The 20,338-nt window shown below is 54.0% G+C and overlaps 1 protein-coding gene across 1 annotated transcript in view; it reads left to right on the top strand.

The window, feature by feature from the left end:
* Window positions 1-5,569: 5,569 nt before the first annotated feature.
* Window positions 5,570-20,338, top strand: part of GAD1 (glutamate decarboxylase 1) — a 34,641-nt gene continuing 19,872 nt past the window's right edge. Inside the window, exons 1-6 of the mRNA XM_074873248.1 lie at window positions 5,570-5,816; window positions 7,107-7,253; window positions 9,093-9,155; window positions 14,184-14,342; window positions 15,042-15,284; window positions 17,927-18,017. Of these exons, the coding sequence (XP_074729349.1) occupies window positions 7,184-7,253; window positions 9,093-9,155; window positions 14,184-14,342; window positions 15,042-15,284; window positions 17,927-18,017 (626 nt within the window). The 5' untranslated portion in view covers window positions 5,570-5,816; window positions 7,107-7,183. The remainder of the gene's footprint in view (window positions 5,817-7,106; window positions 7,254-9,092; window positions 9,156-14,183; window positions 14,343-15,041; window positions 15,285-17,926; window positions 18,018-20,338) is intronic.

Genomic DNA, 20,338 nt, shown 5'->3' with positions numbered 1-20,338 from the left:
CTTAAACCACTTTCATTTCAGTCAGGTGCACTTAACTTTCTTTTTTGGAAAAGCTTTTTATTTGGATTTCTGTAATATTGTAGCTAAAAAGAAATCAGAAGGGTGAAAGGTTTCAAGTATGGTGCTGCAGAAGGCCTACTATTTCACTGGTACTGATGACTAGTCAGGGTGAACTGACAAACTCGTCAAGGCAAAACCTGACTTATCCACCACAGAGAAAAGAGGGGAAAGAAACAAACAAACAAAAAAGCAAACAAAAAACACCACCAAAAAAGCCTCCTTAAGCTTACAACTGTAATGATGGTGAAAACTTCTGAGACTTCAGAAAGGTAATACCCGAGATTGAGTTATGATCTGAGAAGTGTTTTTGAAAAGGAGCAGAAAGACCCATGTTTTTTGTTTCCTGAGGATTATTCATGAAATATGCTTAATTTAAATAAATCATGTACTAAAAAATCCCAGAGTTCAGGTCTCCAAATTCATTCTGAGATCGGAGAGCCAAACTGCATTATCTCCTACAGCAGTGATACTGAAATTATTGAAAGTTCCCATTATAAACTAATGCGCTCCTATGGGATAAAAAGATATAATTCAGTGAGACATGTAACAATTAAAACAACATATCACAAGGGGAAAATCCAGGCATTAGCTGTCTTGGCTGTACAGGGTTATTGGGGGAGGCAGGAAATAAATTTTATTTCAAACACAGGGTAAACAGTTGCAATTCCCCAAACCTGGTAGAGGGCAGTGTCCCAATCCACTGTCAAGGGAGGTTTCAATACGATCCCAAGAGCAAGTTTAAGACACAAACAAGGTCAAATGCTGTACAACCTTTCAAACTTTATTCCCTTAAAAAGAGGTAATAGCGATAGGACCGAGGGAAGCAGAAAAGGTCAGAACAGGTAAGCAGGCAAACAGAAGAGATGCAGCAAGCTCAGTCACCACCACCACGAATCCAGCGGCATCCCGTTGGTTCAGTCTCAGTGCAGGTGATGGAGGATCCCTGCAGGTGATGGGGAATCCCTTGAGAGAAGAGTACGCGGTCCTTTTATCATCCCAGTCCCCACAATCAGTCCGCCCATTTCCACACAGCTCATTATCATATTCGCCGCCCTGTGTTCCTCCATGTGTACATGGAGGTGGTTGTACCGGAGAGGGGTCGGCCAGCGATGGCTTTAGCCTGCGCACGTCCTCCTCGTCCTGACTTCTTCCCCCAGCCTGTGTGCAAGCACAACTTGGTAGATGTTACGAAAGATGTAGTTGCTCCAGCTTCGGGCAGACACTGTGTTTTTTTCAGGGATATTTTTGTCCTCTTCAAGGTGTAGTTCTTCACGGCAATGGGGTGTTGAGGCCCAGTTTAGGCAGTAGTGCAGTGTCGAAACAGGCAGCTGACACAGTCTGACAGTCTTACACCACCCCGCAGCTAAGGACATGGTAATGGTGCAACAGCAATGCCAAGACAAAACAGCTGACACAGTCCCTTACAAGCGGACTTACTGCGTGTACTATCACTTTTGTTATTTTTTCATGCTACAACCACAGTTCCCCAACTTAAGTAGTTTTGTTTGATCCATCTAGATAAATAAAGGTTTTCTGCTGGTTTTATTTTGTTATGTTTTGGAAGTAAGGGGGTTCTTTGCTTACTTCCATGTTTGCTTGGGGGTATTGAGAGTTGGGATTTGCTGCTGCTGCTATTGTTTCAGGATGTGAGCTGTTTTTGGGATATTTTTCAGATGAAGCAGATCAAAACAGAGAGCAACACATGCCAGCATGGATCAGGAAGGGGACATCCTGAAACAAGAAGGCACAAGGTATCTAAAAAAATGTGCTTCAGACTTGACTTTTCTAAATGCCCTTCATCACAGTAGTGCTGGATGTTCTAGCTGGCAGCTCATCTTGAGCTATCTTTGAAATTCGAGTGATGGACACGATCCTTAAAAGTGGGCCAGTGACTGACTGACCATAAAACCCACCTTCAATAAATTTTTGTGTCATAAACCAGCAAAAGTTATCTGTAGAATAGCAGTATAAATCCATGATCTTCACCAAATTTCCATCTGTAGATTTTGTTGGATGGGGCCAAATAACTGGAACAATAGTTTGTTATTTTTTCTTGGCATGTTCATTTTTTTGGTTACAGATACACAGTAATTTATATCTGTATTTTTTAGCACTGCAGGTGATAGCCAGGAAAGTTCTGCAATACTTAGTTTTGTACAGTTTTCCAGTTTTTCTTTGTCAAGAGTTAAGGAAATTTATCATTTAAAGTATTCCATTCTATCAAGGATACAGGTAAATGAGACATAATTGTGTACCAGAAATGGTGGGGAAAAAAAAAAAACAGGCACCTGATGCAATGAATATATTTTGTAATAATGTACTGGATTACAAATGATTATAACTCTGTCATTGGAAAAAGAAAAAAAAGAATCACAAGCTCTAAAGATAAAAACACAAAACCACAATTTCAGGAACATCACAGCTCTTCAGTGTACATACTGTTGTGTACATTTTTAAGAAAAGAGCATGCCAGATCCCCACCAGAGAAAATATTCACAATCCAAACAAATGGCAATTAAAAAGCAGCAGAGAGAGAGAACACTCCTGGAGGGAAAAACCACAGCCATCATAATCACCAGAAGGCCAATTTATACCCTGCCTGCAGATAAATTGTATATAACATGACTATAGTTCAGAACATGAAGAAACAAGAAACACTATGGCACAGTGCCTTTCCCCTATTTGTTTTTCCATTGACGTGCAGTTACACTCTGAACTCCTTACAGTGTAGGCAGGAAGTGCTCCTGTCTCTGAAAATATGGTATGCAGCTCCTAACACAGTGACTCTTCAAGCCCACAGGCTGTAATACAAATAATAAACAATTGTCCTCTGCACAACAGTCATTTTCTTATATACCCACAGTTACAATCACTGTATAATCATTGACTGGTCTTTGTTGCTAAAGATATTTATTGCATCACTTTCATTCTTGTGCCCACCCAGGGTACTCCAAATTCGTATTTTAGCATGTGCAGTTAGTGGATGGAGGTGAGCTTAAAAGATACCCCACGGTCTGGCTTTTTAGAGTTCTCACCGATGTGCTGGTTACAAGCTTCAACTAAGGGAATTGTACAGCTGCATCCTGCTGCCTTGCTGACACTGTGGGTCCGTGGTTTTTCCTGTGTGTTTCACATCCTCAGTAAATGTCTGGGTTCAAAGCAAAAACCAGGTCTTGTAGGGCTCCACCCTGCAAAGAGATTCTGTGTAACCTGTGCCTACAGCGCACTCGGGCAGTAGCCACAGGGAAGGGACTGGCACCTGGGGAGAGCAAACAGCAGGGAGGGGCTGAGCGGGAGGCTCGGGCGGCACATCTGGCGGCTCGGGCGGCACAGCTGGCGGGGAAGGCTTCGCACGCTCTCCCTGAAATCGGTGCCTCTCCGAGTGGCCCCGCCTGGGCACGCGTGTACATCTGCAGGGGTGTTTCAAAGGTCTCGGCTGGTGTGGCGAGTTCTGAATGCAGCCTCCAGAGCTGGGGCGGTTTGGGTTTCGGTCGGATTTTGAAGGAGGTCGGTTGCAAATGAGAGTAACCAAGCGTTTCCTTGCGTGGCGTACAGCCGCGCTGCAGATGAGCGAGGGGGGACCCGCGGAGCCCCAGGGTCTGCTGCTGCCTCCCGCTGCTCCCGTCGCCCCCAGGCCCGGGACGAAGCGGGCCCCGCCAGCCCAGGCTGCCGGCAGCCGCAGCCGCTCCGGGGCGGGCTCGGCGCAGGCCGAGGCTCTGGGCTTGAGACACAGCACCACCTAGGGGGGACAGGGGGCGGCGAGCCGGCCCGGGCCCGCTGCCCTTTGGTTTCCACGTTCTCCCGCCCGCCCGGGAGCGAGGGGGGTCGCGGACCCGCCGGGTGCCGTGCGGGGCCGTTGCCTGCGCCGCCTCCCCGGGCAGCGGGGCGGGGCGGGGCGGGCGCTGTCCGCGGTGCTGAGCGGAGCGGCGGGGCCCGGGCCCGGGCCCGAGCTCGAGCGGGGCGCCGGCGGCACCGAGGTGCACGACTCTGCTTTCCAGCGCCCCGCGGAAAGCCCGCTGGTCGTCTTTGTCTGGCTCCGTCCCCTGACGGGCCTCAGCTTCTCCGAGGATGTAAATATTTATGCTGAAATGTGTCCGTTTACTCCAGCCACACGCACTTCTGGAAGGCCAGAAGGGAAGGGGTGAGCGGCACAGGCTGTGTGCCTGCCGGGCACGGACCCAGCCGGGTCACGCCTTGCAGTGACCGGTGGCTTAGGAGTTCGTTGCGTGATCTTGCGTTGGCTCTTCGTGCTGCAGTCCTGCCACGATTTCCTGTGAATATTTGTTTACGTTTATAGACACAGTTAGCTACAGTTATATTATTATTTCTCACGCTCTGCACTGAGGAAACGTTTTGCTCGGTTGGTGGAAACCACCTTTAAAACGATTGCCTGGAGTAGATGGAAAAGGTCATGCCGGCTAGGGCTGTTAATACCTTTAAAGGCGTGTTTAAAAGCTGGCTTTTGTGCTGTCGGTGTTCTCGCTATGCGTCCAGTTCCTAGACAGTAGGTGTGCTCGGCAAAGCGATTGTCTTGGCTACTTAATGCTGTCAGTCGGACGGTCTCCCTTCCAAAAAGGGCTTGTAAGTTTTTGCTCTTCCCTCGAGTCCTTCAAGAAGGACACGTCCCTGCTGCTCCTTGCGCTGCCCAGCAGCCCCCGCACGGGATGAAATTCTCTGGCTCCATCGGGCTGTTTCCCCTCCTCCCGTCTCGTTGCAGATTCCTCCCAGCCCCTTACGTGCCATCTTTGTGAGAAAGATTTGGTTTAGGCATCTGCGTAGCTACCGCGGCATGCTGAAATGTAGCACCGCGGGCACCACCGCAGAATGTTGGCGAAGCCTGTTCGGGGTGTGGGGTGGGGAAACACAGATCTGGGGTTGTCGGGGGTACAAAAAAAAGTGTTATCTTAACGTTTCTCGTTTTAGCAAGAGGATGTCTGGTACAAAATCGTAATCCAACGGCAGCGCGGAGGGCAAGGCACAGGAATCCAGGTGTTCCTCTGCGGCCGGGAAGACAAAAAGAGCGGCGGTGCCCGTGCCTCTGCCACCCTCTGGCGGAGAGCGGGGCGGAGGGCGCTGCCGGCCGCGGGGCACGGCGCGCCCCGGCACAGCGGAGGGGGCTGCGTTTGCTCCGCTACAGCTCGCACGGCCCCCGCCTGGCTCAGCCGCGGCCCGCGCCGCGGCGGGGGGGACGGTCGGAGCGGGAGCTCGGCCCCGTCGCCTCTGCCGGTGAGCGCGGCGCTCTGCCGCCCGTCAGCACAGCCGGCGCCCCCGGGTCAAGCCGGCGCTGTCTGGGGAAAGCCGCCCGCTCGGGGGACGCGGCGAGGGACTCGCGAGGCAGAGCGCCGTGCCCGGGGTGCCGCCCCCGCCGCTGCCGGGCAGCCCCACCCGCCGCGGGAGCCAGCCCCGCCACCCCGGGGGCGAGGCAGACCGGCGGCGGCAGCCGGGGCCGGGCCGCCCCTCCCCGCCCCAGCCGGCCGCCCCGGCGGTCCCCAGCCCCCGTGCGGAGCGGCGCGGAGGGAGTGGCGGCAGCCCTGTGACTCATGCCTGCGTCGAAGCAGATCAACTGGCGATTCACGCTTTTAAAAAAGCAAATCCGAGCACTTCTGGAAAAAAAGGTCATCTCGCATTAAATTCCGCGGCGCGATTGGTATTCCGACGTCGTTTCTGGCGGAGTTTATAAGCGGCGGGTGGCTCCCGGGCTGGAGTCGCCCTGCCTGCCTGGACTCCGGCAGGAAGAGTGTCCGCTCGCCCCCTCGGTAAGTCTCCTCTAACCAGCATCCTATTTTTTTCAAACCTTTAGAAACCTCTTCCAGGATCTGCAGCTCTTTCCCCCCCCCCCCCCCCCCCCCGAAATCTGGCTTGGTCGCTCTTGTACCTATAGAAGGATAACGGGTATTTTGAGACAGGCAGCGCCTTAGACATTGTGTTAACCTGTTACTTCACTTCCAGGCATTGTCTAGAGAATCTCTTCTGCTTTACGGTTCTTTTCTTTTTCCTCTTAAAAAAGTGAAATACCTGTTTTCCGTTTAAGTCATCGACCCGTGGCGTTTACACGAGGGCGTAAATCCGCCGAGCAGTGGAAATGAATCGGTAGCTACCGACTTGAAAAAAGCCGCTAACAAAGGAAGCGTTCGTTCGTTACCGCGACCTTCATTTTCTTTACAAGGGGAATAAAATAAATCGCAGGTAGCCGTGGGGACAAAGAGACGAGCGGGGCACTGACCCGGCAATTCTGGATCAGCGACCCTGTACTGGTTATCGGAGCGCCGTGTCCGCCCGGGAAGAGCTGAACGTCTGGCGAGGAGCGAGGGCTGGGCCGGCACCTTCCTCCGCCGGCCAGACGTGCCTTCTCCTGCCATTTGTGCCGCCAGAGCGAGCGCGAGCACGGGCGAGTGGCCGGTTCCTGCTTGGAGCACGGACCGGCCCCGCTGCGCTGAAACGCGTGTGTGCAAATACAGATGTGTGCGGCGCCTGGCATTGGCCCCGGGCAAGACGCACCTCGGTGGGGCGGGGGTTTGTCCGTCAGCCTTTCCCGAAGGCTTGGCCTGGCGGGTGTCTGGGGCTCGGACGATAAGGCGCAGAAGCGGGCTCCGGTTGGGACTATAGGTCGCTCGGGCTGGCCATGTCGGGCTCTGCACGCTGGTTCCCGTTTGACGCGAGCAACACAATTGCCCTGCTCGGCGGCCACCGATATAATTGCGATAGACTTCATGCTCCGCTAAACCCGCCATTCAGGCGCAAGGGGCAGCGCCTCGGCATCCAGCGAAGGGACGATTTTGCTCTCCAGCCTGTCGAGGCATTTTCCCGGCGCGGTGCTTGCGCCTGGCCCCGCGGCCCCGGCGCGGCCGGCTCCCGCCCGCCCGGCCCCGGCTCCGGCCCCGGCCCCGGCCCCGGTCCCGGCCCCGGCACCGGCCCGTCCTGCCGCCGCCCCGGGACCTTCGCGGCTCTCGCTGGGCCGCAGACTGCCGCCCGCCGGCGCCCGGGCGGGACTCCGGTGCGGTTCTCCAGGAGACCAGACTACTAAAACCGCCTTTTCTTCCTTCCAGCAAATTCCTTGCTGCCCACCCCTCAGAGAAACATCGGAGGAAACCCGAGCTCCGGGGACTTGGGCTTTTCTGAAAGGATGGCTTCCTCCGCTCCCTCGTCCTCCAACGACGCTCCGGACCCCACCCCAACTAATTTACGACCCACAAGTAGGTTTTAATGCTTTCCTCGTTTAAAGTGGTTTGGAGGCTTTCTCCACCTAGGCTTGAAAAGACCGATTTCGAAATGAAACGATAAATCCGCGAAGCCCCGTTCCGCGCCGTTAAGCAAGGTGCGGAAAGTGCTCGACACAAAGAAACCATCTTCCTGGTGGGAGCGGGAGAGGTTGGTCCGTGGCGAACAAAACGCTGGGAGGAAAAGCCCACTTCAGCGGCCAGCGTTGCCTTTATCTTACAGCCACATTTGAGGGATTTAGACAATAAACTGAACCCCCAGATGGCCGAAAAATCGGAATGTTGTAAGGGGTGTGGAGAAAATGAATCGGTTAAAGGGCGAAGTTACACCAGTGGCTTGAAGCGGGTGTGTGTCCCCCTTGCATTTTATAAATGCTAATGCTGCAGCTTCCTTTCAGTCTACGCTGAAGCCTGTAATTAAGCGAAATTTGGATGCTAATTGTAGCTTTTCAAAGCCTTGTATTCCTAATTGCTCTGAATTCGCCTTGAGTTATTGAGGTGTGAGTAGGAAGCAGAGGCTGCTGCAGGTGGATAGAGAATCAGTTTATAGCCCTGCCAGGCAATTCAGACCCGTCGCCTACCGAAAATAAATAAAAAAGAGGCTCGGTGCTATAAAGCATCAGAGACAAAGAGCGGGCAACAGTAAGAAATGAAAGGTTGTCAGGCACAGCAAAGCGGGGAATAGCTTTTACCCTGAAAGGGCTATGAGGCACGAGCATCGGAGTCATTACTGTCATTATTCTGAAACGGGAAGAACCGGGGGAGGGGGCGAACGGCAGCATCGGGTCTTGTTGCGGGCGGGGGTGACAGGCGCTGCTGCCTTCGGCTGAGGTGTCACACGCAGAAATCGAATTCGCTGGCAACGTGGCGAAAAATGAGATAACCTCTGACAGCACACACCGCCCTGCCCGCCTGGGGCAGCCTCCCTGCCGAGGGGCTCCTCCGCCCGGCCGGCAGTGCCGGGCGCTTCCCCCCCTCCCCGCCCCGCCCTCCCCGGGGCCCGGCCGCGACCTTCCCCGCCCAGGGGAGCCGCCCCCGTCCCATCCCCTCTGCCGCCCGCTCCCCTCTCGGCGCCGCGGCCCCGGCAGCCCGCTCGCCCCCCGGCAGAAGTTCAGCTGTGCCATGGGCCCAGGCCGGCGCCCCCTCCACCTCAGCCCCGGGCTTCGCTCCCCGCTTCCCCCGGGCTCGGCCGGGGCCCACTGGGGCGTGGCCGCGCTGCGGCTCACGGGGGCCGGGAAGGAGCCCGGCCCCTCCGTCGGTGCGGTCGCGCCCCCGGCGCTGCCCCCGATCAGGAGCCTCTCGGCGGCGTTTTCCCGGGCGGACAGGGCCGGCGGGCGAAGGGCTGCAGGCTCCGGGGCCGCCGTGGGATGGGACCGGCCCGGCCCGGCCCGGCCCAGCCGCGGGGCGCGGGGGTGCTCCGGGGGCCGGGCCGGGAGCATCCCGAGCGTCAGCGACTCGTCAGTCCGGCCGAGCCTTAGTCATGCAAGTCCGATCATCTACTCAAATACTGGTTTTCACCCAATTAATTCCTGAACTCTTTTGTGACCCCATTTCACGCCACTTTATTTTAAGCTGCCACTTCCCTGGAGCCCCGCCAGTAAATTATTAGATGTTCGGGTCCCGGGAGCCTTCCCCTCTCCTCTCGGCGGGCCACAGCGTGTCACCTCGCTGTATCCCGAGCCTCAGCGGCCCCGTGCCCGGCACGCTCCGGCGCCGCCGGGCCCGGGCAGCCGCCGTTGCTGGCGGCGGGGGGGCGGCGGGGGCCGGGCGGGCGGGCCCGCCGCCCCGGGGCAACGACTCTGCCCTCTCTTCCAGCTTACGACGCGTGGTGCGGCGTGGCTCACGGGTGCACCAGGAAGATCGGGCTGAAGATATGCGGTAAGTCCGCCCGCGCCCCGCCGTACGAGCCCCCCCACACCCCCGCTTCGCGACACCACCAGCGCCGGCCCATCGCCCCCGGGCCGGGCGGCGGCCGCGGGCGCCCCCTGCCGGCCACGCGGCGGCTCCGCTCCGCGGCCCCGTGCCCGACGGCGACACCGGCCCCGGCGGCGACACCGGCCGCCGTGCCCTCCCTCGGACCTGCGCTGGCCGAGGCCTTGCCCGTCGCGGGAGCCACAAACGGGGGTGTGCAGGCGCCGGCCACCACCGGCGGGGGAAGCGCAGGGCCCGCCGGGGAGGCCGGCGGCGAGGAACGGGCGGGGGGTTTGGCCGCCTCTCACCGTCTGAAATTTTTCAACCTTATCTGACTAGAAAATACGGATCTCCTGGGGGAAAAAGATTAACGAGAGCCTTATTAAAGAGCAATTCGTCAGCTTGCTGTGCTGGTAAGATAGCGCTGGCAGCCAGTCAGCACCAGGCACATGAAATGCAGGAAGGGAAACAAATGCACAATCAGATCGCAACGTTATAGCAAGAGATTCATTTGCAGATAACAAGCTGTCTTCCTTCGCCAGATTTCTCAGTCGCGCCTTCGCTTTCAGAGACAAACAGCCAAATCTTCATTTTCTGATGAGGAGAATCGTTCAGCTTAGCCCGTGCCCCTTATGAATAGAAATTAGTTCCCATTTTCCCCAGCTACCTCTTTTGGGGGGGGGGGGGGGGGGGAATTATTTCGTGGGAGAAACGGGCCTGTTTTCAAAGCAAAGAGATACTTAAACCTCTTGCCCTACTTGCCCGATTCGGAACTCATTCGCTAAACGTTTTGTTACCTGGAAGTTTGGACTGGAAAAGAATCATGGTTGCGCATGTTTAGCCCTGTGTCTATTAGAGATTTCATTGGTACGTGCCGGCGACATTAACGAGTAGTCGCTTAGTTCTATAAATAGCTCCTGATCGGGGTTTAATGGACCGTTTCCCTACCAGTCCCTTCAGTGGCTGGAGCGATGGGCTTTCTCATCATCATTTTAATTTAGCCCGGCAAGCAGAACTGATAAAGTAACGCACCGTTAGGCTTGTTGCGTGTTGCTAGACTACCGGGGTTACAGAGGGACAGCGCAGCTTCTCTCAATGAGATCAAATACACTGAACGTGAAATATCCCACCATTTTGGATGTGAGAAAGGCAAAAGCGAGCGTAGTAAAGCCTTTGTGAAGGGAGCTCAAAACAAGCACGGCTGCTGTATTTTTGGCTCGGGTTTGGTGCTCGTTTATCCTTTTCTGGCTCTTTTCTGTTTTACACGAAAAATATACCCTGAATAGTGACGGTGACTCGGAATAATCGGATTCGATCGCGACCACTGGTGTTGCTCGTATGAGCCCTCCCACTTGAATTTAACACCTTCACAAAGACAGAGAGGGAAGGTTGCCGTTGGTAAACATACAGAGTGAAGTATTAAGGTTGCCAAGAATCCAAGCTGAACAAGTTGACGTTTGACTATTATAGATGATATGTCCTCGTCCTCACCTTTCACAAGACATCATTCCGGACCCTAAATATTGTGCAGTCACAAAGCTATAGTAAACCAGGCGCCTCGGAATTGTTCTTTCTGTGTCTATCACACAGAAATCGATTAATTTTGAATGAAAATTTTAAACAAGGGTTGAGCTGAGAGAAAAGGCAGGTCTTGAACAATGAGTCGGTTCTTCCACCTGTGCGCTATATTGTGCGTTTGACATTTCAGTAATTACGTATCCAAGGTGTATGTCATTTCTTCTCAAACAACTGACCGATTTAAGGATTAGCTCTTTTCCTTTCTGGTTGAAAGTCACCGCCTGCAAAGAGCCCTGCCGCTGCCACACTCCCGCACTCTTCGCCTCTGCACAGATCCACTTAAAAAAAAAAAAAAAAAAAAAAAAAGTAACATATTTTAAAGCCGTTTAATGAACTGTCACGGCGGGCAAAGTACAGGCAGATTTCCCCCTGTGTCTGGAGCTGCATGCTACACCTTTCACTCCCACCTCGGCAATTATTATTGCTGCTGGGACTGATCCTGTTAACATCTGCTCGGCATCAGTGGAAATACTCGACGTAGTAAAACCGCTCGGGTGCGTCTTCAGCTGTTCGGCCCCGGCCAGCCGATGACTCCCAGCCCAGCGAGCCGCGCAGGAGAGCGGCGTTTCCAAAGCAGCCATCTAAGCGAGAAACTCGGCCCGTCTCCGGAGTCAGTGGGATTTATGCTTCCAAGTCACGTAGGCGGTGCTGAAGCCCCCGGCCGGGGATCTCCCGCAGCTGGCACCGACGTGAACCGCCCGGCGGCCGCGGCGCGGCCGGGACCCGGCAGTCCTGGCCCTGGCTCGGAAGCGGCGGTCCCCGCGGGGCGGCGAGGCCGAGGAGGGGCACACGCCCACCCTGTGCCAGGCCCCAGTGGAATCATGCCCGGCGACCTCGCCGCCTGGTCTCACTCGGCTTTTAAAAACTCGGTCCCTTAAAGCGCATCGATGAAAATACCTGTGCGTGGAGCAGCTGCGGGAGGTGGTGCTGCTGCTGGAAAAGGCTGCGCTTATCGCTGCTACAGCAGAAGCAGCGCGGACGCTATTTCACGCGCTGCTGCTTATTGGATCTCTCCTACACCCACCTTACTTTTCACATCGGATACAGGTGAAAAGTTCGCCCCGGTCATGCGCTTCCCTCGGGCGTGGGGGGAGCCCTCGGGGGCAGGCTGCCGCCCTTCCCGGCTGCCGGGGCGCGGGTCGGCGCCGGGGAGCGCCCCCCGCCCCGGGAGGAGCTCGGGGAATAAGAGGGTCGGGCGACCCCGCAGCGGGGGCTTCCCCGTGCACCGGACCCTCGAGGTCCGTGAGATACTGCCGTGGCCGAGGGACCTGGGCGAACGCCACGTTATCTACGGCCGGATGAGCTGATGCCGGGCGGCAGCAAGTTCCTCCCTTCAGGCTTTTTTTTTTGTTTTAATCTCCGCCCTCCAGCCGCTCCAAGCGCGGCCGCGCAGCCCCCACACTGGCAGGCCCCGTGCGAAGCCGCTCCGAGCCCCAGCTGATCCCCTCCGCCTGAGCTCGCCGCCGCCGGCTTCGGTACAGAGTGACGAGGCCGGGGAGCCCCCGCGGGGCAGAACCGCCGCCAATTCGCTTGGGCAGGGGGGGAGCTCCGCACCGCCGGCCTTGCGCAGCTCTCGTTAGGCCAGGCCCTTCCGCGAAGCCCCGGCCTCTCTGAGCCCGATGCGAGCCGAACCGGAGGCGACTGCAGCCTCTCCCGGTTACGGAGGCTTTGCCCCCTCCTTTCCCGGCGGAGGCTCCGAGGGACGCGTATCCCCACACCGAGAGAAGCGCCGGTTGTGCGGCGGGGAACGCGGCTGATCTGTAGCCATGTCTTCTCACGTAAGTCTTCCCACTGAGCATCGCCACTGAGAGCCTAGAAGAAAGACAAGTGGAAAAATAAAGCAGAACGAAGCCACAGGACCTGGGGAAAGAGGATCGCTCCGGAATTTCAGTCTAGACTGCACGTGCCTCGGTATCGGCTGCTCCACCTCCTGAGCGGGCGAACAGCACTAGCTGTTGCAGGAGCTAGCGATCGCTGCAAGGACCGTTAAAAGCAGTAACAACAAAACTAAAAGAAAAATAAAACGTCATCGATCCCCGACGGCTACTCCTTTGCACGAAAAGAGTTTCCCTTAAATAGCTTTTTCTCGTATAACCCGTATTCCTAAAAACATCATAGAAAGAAACTAATTAGTAGAAGGTCAATATTAAAAGGCAAGACGTGAAGTGTTCACCGAAAGGACGGACTTGACAAACCTGCCCGCGAACAGCCCCCTTGGTTGGGGGCCGGAGGGACTGCGGCCAGGCGCTCCGTTTTCGGCAGCTCCGACGGGACTGCTGGCCTGGCACCAGGGTCCGCGGCAGAGGGACCGTGCCTGGCGGCTCCGTGTCGCTCCCTTTTCTAGAGCCTCACGGTGATGTAGCCCCCGGGGCTTGCCCGAGCCGCAGGGACCCGGGCGAGCCGGCGGGAGGGGCCCGCGGTCCCTGTTCGCCGTCGGGGCTCCGCCGAGCGGGGACACATGATCGAAAAGCGGAGGGCGCTGGGGAGAGGCGGCGTCGGGGGACCTGGGGGAGCGAAGTCACGGCGTTGGTCTTCCTCCCTGCAAAGTCCTCCTCTCTGGCGGGTATCCCCAGCCGCAACGAGCGTTGGTTTCAATTGTTACTTGATTGAAAAGAAAGAAAAAAAGGAGGCCGGCGCTGCCGTACTGTCTCCTCCAAACGGGTCCCGTTACTCGCCACGGGCCCCGCAGCGCCCACCGCCGTAGTTCTTGGAGTGAGGGGATTTATTATTGCCGTTGTACACAACGACAGCCCTTGTGATGGGGTCCTGGGCGCCGGGGCTGCGTCTCCGGTGAGAGCGGAGCTCCTGGAGCCCCCGGGGATGATTAGTGTTAGTATCGAAGCATCTTTTCGGATGGAAAACCCGCATCTCCTGGACACCTGCTGGTACGTACTGATAAGAGGGAGGTGGGGTTGATGAGTGCTGCCGGTGGCCGTGGAGCTCTGGCGCTCTCCGGGCGGCTGCTCCAGAACGGCTGCTTGTCCTCATGCCTTTTGTGCGTGAGAGCACCACGAGGAGAACTGAAAGTGGCCCTGATTTTAATCATACATCATTGCCCCTGTCTGCTAGGTCCATAAACTTCGCCTGCAGGCTGAAATAGCATTGACTCATCCTGAACTCTCTTCCAGTGGCTGATTACTGAAGTGGAATCTGTCTGATCGACTTAATAAGAATTTACCACTGCACTAAATGACGAAAATTTGTTTTTTGCATGGCTGCGTTTTTGCAGTTGATGGCATTTTGAGCTCTCCTCCTGGAGGCAAATAATCCCCATAAATACTCTTATTCCTGACCTCATTAGTCAGATCCAGAGCCAACACCGCTTTGAACTGTTGTCTGGAGAGCCGCTTTAAATATTTCTAAACATGTTGGGAAGTGAGAAAACTCTGACCTGTGCACCTTGCAATAACAATGTAGGGTTCCTGCAAAGGACCAACAGCCTGGAAGACAAGGGCCGGATCGTTAGCTCCCTGAAGGAAAGGCAGTCCTCCAAGAGCCTGCTGGCGTGCGAGAGCAGCGGGAAGGAGTCCAGGTTCCGGCGCACCGAGACAGACTTCTCCAATTTGTATGCCAGAGGTAAACGCTCTTCACAGCTTCTGCTTGCTCCAGCTCGGGCACGGCCCTTGGTCGTCTGTCCTCGCCTCCCCTGGGAGCGCAGCCACGTGCAGCCCGTGCTTTTGCTTGGTTTTGAAGGAAGCTGTGTGTCTGTGTGTGTGTGTCTCTGTGTCTGTCTGTGTCTGTTCGCCGAGAGCCGCACTGGCGGTGTGCACAAGTTTCCTGAAATGCAGTTTTATGTACTTTTGGGCTGATCCTCTGCAGCTCAGCTCCGGCGGTTCCTTCGGGGTCACTCCAGATCCAGCCTCCGGGAGGAGAGTAATTTTTTATTTTATTTCCTCCTCAGTAAAATAGCAATGAAACGGTCTGTGACTGCTGGTACAGGGCCACTGACGAGGAGGGTGGGGAAGGGAAATCAATCCCTTTGTGGGGAGGAGGGAAGCGTTGCAGGAGAAGGGAAGGCGCGGGTTTGGGGTGCTTTTGGCCCCCGGGAGGCGAGTGCCCCGCACAGCGTTAGCGTTGCAGGGCGTGCTTCGGCAGGGGTGCCTCGGAGCAGCCCCCGCCATTCCCGTGGGCGACCTGGGCTCGCCCTTCCCCACCGGGAGAGGGGGGCCGGGAGCCCCAGGGGCCCGTCCTGGGGGCGCTGCGGGGCGGCCGGGGCAGGTTCCATCTCTGCCTGTCTCTCCAAAAGCAAGCGCTGACAGCCGCTTTGCCCCGCAGATTTGCTGCCCGCCAAGAATGGCGAGGAGCAGACCATGCAGTTCCTGCTGGAGGTCGTGGACATCCTCCTCAACTACGTGAGGAAGACGTTTGACAGATCCACCAAAGTGCTGGACTTCCACCACCCGCACCAGCTCCTGGAGGGCATGGAGGGCTTCAACCTGGAGCTGTCGGACAACCCCGAGTCCCTGGAGCAGATCCTGGTGGACTGCCGGGACACGCTGAAATACGGAGTGAGGACAGGTAGGTTCTCGCACACTACTCTTCAGAGTCCCTCCTGGGGCTTTCCTCTGGCCCACGGTGAAGGGAGCGGGCTTGAGCCCACGGAGGTAAGCCCACGCCCTCTCCACGCCCTCGACTCTGCCTCCTTGGAGCTGAGCCTCCAGGGCTGTCTGCGGGCGCCGGAAATGTCTCTGCTCAGAAACTGAAGTTATTGATGCTCCATCCGTCCGCGGCGGGCAGGGCTCGGTGCTGTTTGCAGAGCCTAGAAACAAGTTTTTAAGACGTAATCTCTTTCACTTGATGAAATGCGAGCTGTCTGTATCTCCGGGGAGCAATATCATTAGGTAAATGAGGGCATAAATGACACTGAATTTGCAGTTTTTCTTCTTTATGTTCTCCAGGCGTTTAATGAAAAAGAGTTGAAATCCTAGGAATCATCAATAAAGGAACCCTGTGGATTTCAGCCCATTACCCTGGAGCCCCGCCTGTCCAGGTCCTGCTCAGTCAGATAGAAATGCCCGTTTATAACCACTTCTTTTTCCGGGTGAGCTGCGGCCAGGCTTTGGAGCAAAGTCTGTGCTCTTTCAGGCTGTTTGGCCTGAAACGTTTTACATCTGTATCGGCAGAAGGCTCGGCTGGCATTGACGTGCAGGTCAGGAACTGGAGCGATACCGGCGGGAGGGCCGTGTCTCCCCTCCCCGCTCCTGCTTCAGCTTTTCAGGGCTGCTGAGCTCTTCCCGGCGAGCTGCCTTCTTAGGCTGGGCTCGGGGAGCGCCGGTGCGGTGGCGGGCGGCCGTATCCCCGCGGGGCTGAAGTGGCGGGGTTCTGCCGGGCAGCCTCGGGCCAGGCAGCTCCCAGCAGCGGCGCCTGAAGGACCGGGCGCTGCTTTCCGCACTGCGTAGTTATACAGCTGTGAAAAGCCAACGCGGTGCATTCAAGGAACAGAGTCTTGACGACAAACGTGGCGGTTAGCTTCCTTTTTTTCCCATTTACATGGTGGTTTGATTTACTCGAGACTGTCGGGGCCGTATTTGGATCTCGTGCCCTTAATCAAAAGGGAGCGTGTTTCACTCCCACAGCCGTGGGTTGTTGGGACAGGTGGCCAGCAGCGAAGCCAGAGTCGCTGGGGTCTGTGTGCTCGCACCGTTATTCCGCTATCGATGGCGCCGGGATGCGGAGCAACCTCTTCCTCCTCACCCCGGTCTCCCCCGGAGCTTTGGCGGGACCGGCAGGACCTGTCCCCGGGAGCTGAGCTGCAGGTATCGGATCAGACACAAGCTCTGTTCAAAGCAAGACCTGGCGCAGCTTTAAAAAAGAGCTGCTCGGAGCCTGTGAGGAGCTTCCCGCCCCCCTCGGGCTCACCGTGTCTCTCCGGGCGAAGCCCCCGCGGGGCTGTTTCTGCAGCCCAGCATCCGGAGACCGCGGGCTCGCCGACAGCTCTGGGAGGCCCGCGAGGTGGCTCTTCAAACAACTTCCCAAAGCGTGTGCGTCAGGGCAAGGGAGGGAAGTGCTGATTTGCAAAGCAAATAGCTAAGCCAGGGTGGTATTTCTGGGCCGTAGCCCTGAGCCGCTTGGCTCCCCGGGGCGGGAGCAGCCCGGCCGCTTCGCCTCGCCGCCCCGCGATCGCCGCGCAGCCTCTTCAGGAGGCGCCGAGACGGGGCAGCGCCGGAGGGCTCCCGGCTCTGAAGGGCTCCCGCTGACATCGCTCGGGGCAGAATCGCATTTATTTCTTTATGTCAAAAGATGCTGATGTGCCCGGTGTTGAGCCAGACGCGACGTGACAGGGTCCCTCCGGGCGTCGAGCGCTGAACCCCCCTCTCTGGCCGGGCTGTCCCCAGTGTGTTATCTGCGTGTTCCTTCCCAAGAGAGCGGAGATAAGGGCTGAATCGTGACACCTTCTCCCTGCCCTCAAAGTCTGCCGCCGTTTGTTAGGGATTTCATCTCTTCGTGCTAGAAAAGTGGACCCCCAATAGTCGGGTTTCTTGCTTGCAGAAGTTGTTGATAGCAAAGCCTTTGTTTATGAGCTGAATCCTAGCTTTTAAACCACGTGGGGAGAATCCTAGCTCTTTAAACCATGTGGGGAAAACGCCCGTGCCGAGGAGCTCCTGGGGGACTCTCGGTGCTCGGCTGCAGCGGGTCCCGCCGAGACCCCGCGAAAGGCCGCGGCCGCGCAGCTCAGCAAGCGGGCGGCTCTCCCGCACCCCTCCCGCACCCTGCAGCCTCTCCTCCCTCCATTCACATGCAAGTAGCCCCAGCACCTGCGGATTGTTACTGCCAAGTACATTCCCGCCTCCCTCCCCACTCCCGAGTTCACGGCACGGCGGAGGTGGGGGGCTGGGGACAGGGCTGCTCTGAGCCCTTGCACAGGTTCCGGAGGTGCTTTACAGGCTCTAATCGGCTCTGAGGTTCTCTCTTTTAATTTAAACGGTAATCATTCCATACAGGAGCTCCCTCCAAAGCGGTTTTTAAAGTTTATAACAAGGCACCCGTGAACGTTGGTTAACGGTCTCCCCGTAAGCAGGGCTGGCTTTGAAAACTTCGCGGCAAGTGTGTTATGAGTGCAAAGCTATCGTTTGTGTCCGCACAATCGGACGGGTTAAAAACTGAAGCCCTTGGGGGTGCCGGTGGAGTTTGTTCTAAGTTGCTCTCGATTCTCTTCCCAGGGCATCCTCGCTTTTTCAATCAGCTGTCCACGGGACTGGACATCATTGGCCTGGCTGGGGAGTGGCTGACATCAACTGCTAATACAAACATGTAAGCGGTGTCTGGTCGTCAGCGCCTGTGCCCGCTGCTCACAGCGGCTGCCATCTATCATGGTAGACATGTATTGTCACAGACGTGTATAATTTTCTTCTTTAAATGACGATTGCTGAGTCTTCAATAAAAGCGTCTCGTTTTTCTTAATGTGGCAGTAATACAGTGAAAATAGTTATATAAAGCTGAACAGTTTTACATTTCTGATAAATAGAAATGAAAAGATCCCACAGCACATGGTAAGTAAAACATGATGATTCTAATATAACATGAAATGACTTTTCTTCTCTTGGGCCAATCTTCTTTATCTTTTCCCGATGTTTTTTTTTTTTAAGCTTTGTCTCTACACAGAGTAATTCTGCAGCTATCCCTATATTAAAACTAGAATACAAAATACCGAGAAGTTTATTGTCTTTTCTCCTGTTGATTTCAGAGGTAGCAGGCTTGGGGCACCACCTTCTCCTGCTCAGGTGCTGGTAAAAAAGTGGCTACTGGGTGGCTTCAAAATGATTAAAAATGTAACATTGAAAATTAATTTTATGATAATGAAGGGATTAGTCTAAGATTTATTAAAGTTGTGTGTAAATAAATAATTGGAAGTATACAAATCTAAAAAATTCCATAAATATATATATTTACATATATAATATATATAAGATTTTACATCTAGAACATAGCAAGGAAGAAACTTTTCCTAATTTTTCTTCACCTCCAAATTAACGAAAGCTAGATGCAAGGTATTATGTTGAATTTTTTCAAGAAAGAGTGTAATTAATGAAAAAAAATCACCAAACCAAAAAACCTTCTAGCCATTTTTTATTTATGTATTGATTTGTATATGCTCAAAAATGTGATGGGAATCCAAATACTTGGCAGGTAACAGACTATGCTGTTTTAGTCCTCTATTGGATGTGTTTTAACTCTAAAGCTACCTCTGGTTTGGGTAGTTTGTGGCTAATTGGCAGAACACAGGAAATGTATCTGCAGATTGGAAAATGAACAATATTTTCACTGGCCTGTCCATGAGTATATGGTTCATTAAGTATAGCTGATTACTAGCAGCTCTATGTAGATTACGAGCTGTGCCTGTTTTGTGACATTAGCTATAAAGAAAAATACACAAGGTGCTCCAGCCAAAACCAGCCTGTTCTTTGTAATAATCGTCTTCTCGATTAGTTCTCTGTTTGTTAAAAGTTGGTATGAGGCATTCAGATTTAAAATCTGGTTGGGAAGAAAACCTAGCAACATGTATTTTAATCATAAAACAAGTATTGCAAAGTGCTTTAAATCTGATTACATTTCTAAGAGAAAACTTTGCTTAAATATTGTTCCTCTGTGACAAGAACATACTTCAGAGTGTCACTTTCTGCAAACCCCCCTTCCTTTAACTAAGTTAGTTATCCTAGCTAAGTTATCCTTTTGTAATCAGTGAAACTGCACAAAGTTGACAGGATATAATAGAATGCAGCTCTGTGGCAGATTGTGATAGTATTATGAAATATTGCCATCATTATTAAGAACATGGCACACACCTCTGAAAGAGCAACCTTTTTTTTAAAATAAGGTTGCTTTTTCATTTGTTTGGTTTTAAAAGTAAATTGTTAAATAGCTAATTCTGTAAAGCTAGTTTCTGATCCATTTATACTTTAAAAACCAACATATCTTGAAAATACTTCTCTGTGAGCATGAAAATTGAGTCTCTATTTGCTTGTATGAGGTTTAGCAAATGCAAAATAATACATTGCTCTCTTTTTCAGCAAATCAAGGTCAACATGATATGCTTTCAAATAACACAGTAATTGCAAGTAAGGTTAAAGTAAGATGTTTGTAAAATATGATTCAAAGAACTGAGAGAGAAAGTTATTAAAAATAGCCAAATCACCTCTGTGAGCTCTGGGAAACATATTATTTGTTTTGAGCAGTGTTCCAGTACAGAAGAGCAGGTTCTGACCTTTACCTAGAAACTGTTCTAACCTATTTCATCTACACAAGCGTGTAACACGCAAGCAGCAGTAACACTGGATTATGGCAGGGAACGTTTTCCATTTGCTATTTTTTCTTTTCTACCTATAAACAATACTTGTGAACAATTAGAAAATATGTTTTTTTCTTTTGCAAATGAGTTTTGAGTACTCAAAACATATGTACTCTCTTAAAATTTTAAATTGTCATTAGGAATGTTACTTAAATGTCGCTGTGAAGATAATATATTAAATTAAACATAATAAGCTTCCCACATTGACTTGGAAATAATGTATCAATGTGCTTGTTCGTAGCTCAATCACTTCAGGGTAAGGCCTTCAGGGTGGAAATTTCAGAAG

This window comes from Strix uralensis, chromosome 6 (assembly GCF_047716275.1).
Source record: "Strix uralensis isolate ZFMK-TIS-50842 chromosome 6, bStrUra1, whole genome shotgun sequence".
Taxonomy (NCBI): Eukaryota; Metazoa; Chordata; class Aves; order Strigiformes; family Strigidae; genus Strix; species Strix uralensis.
This window is presented reverse-complemented; position numbering and strand designations above follow the sequence as displayed.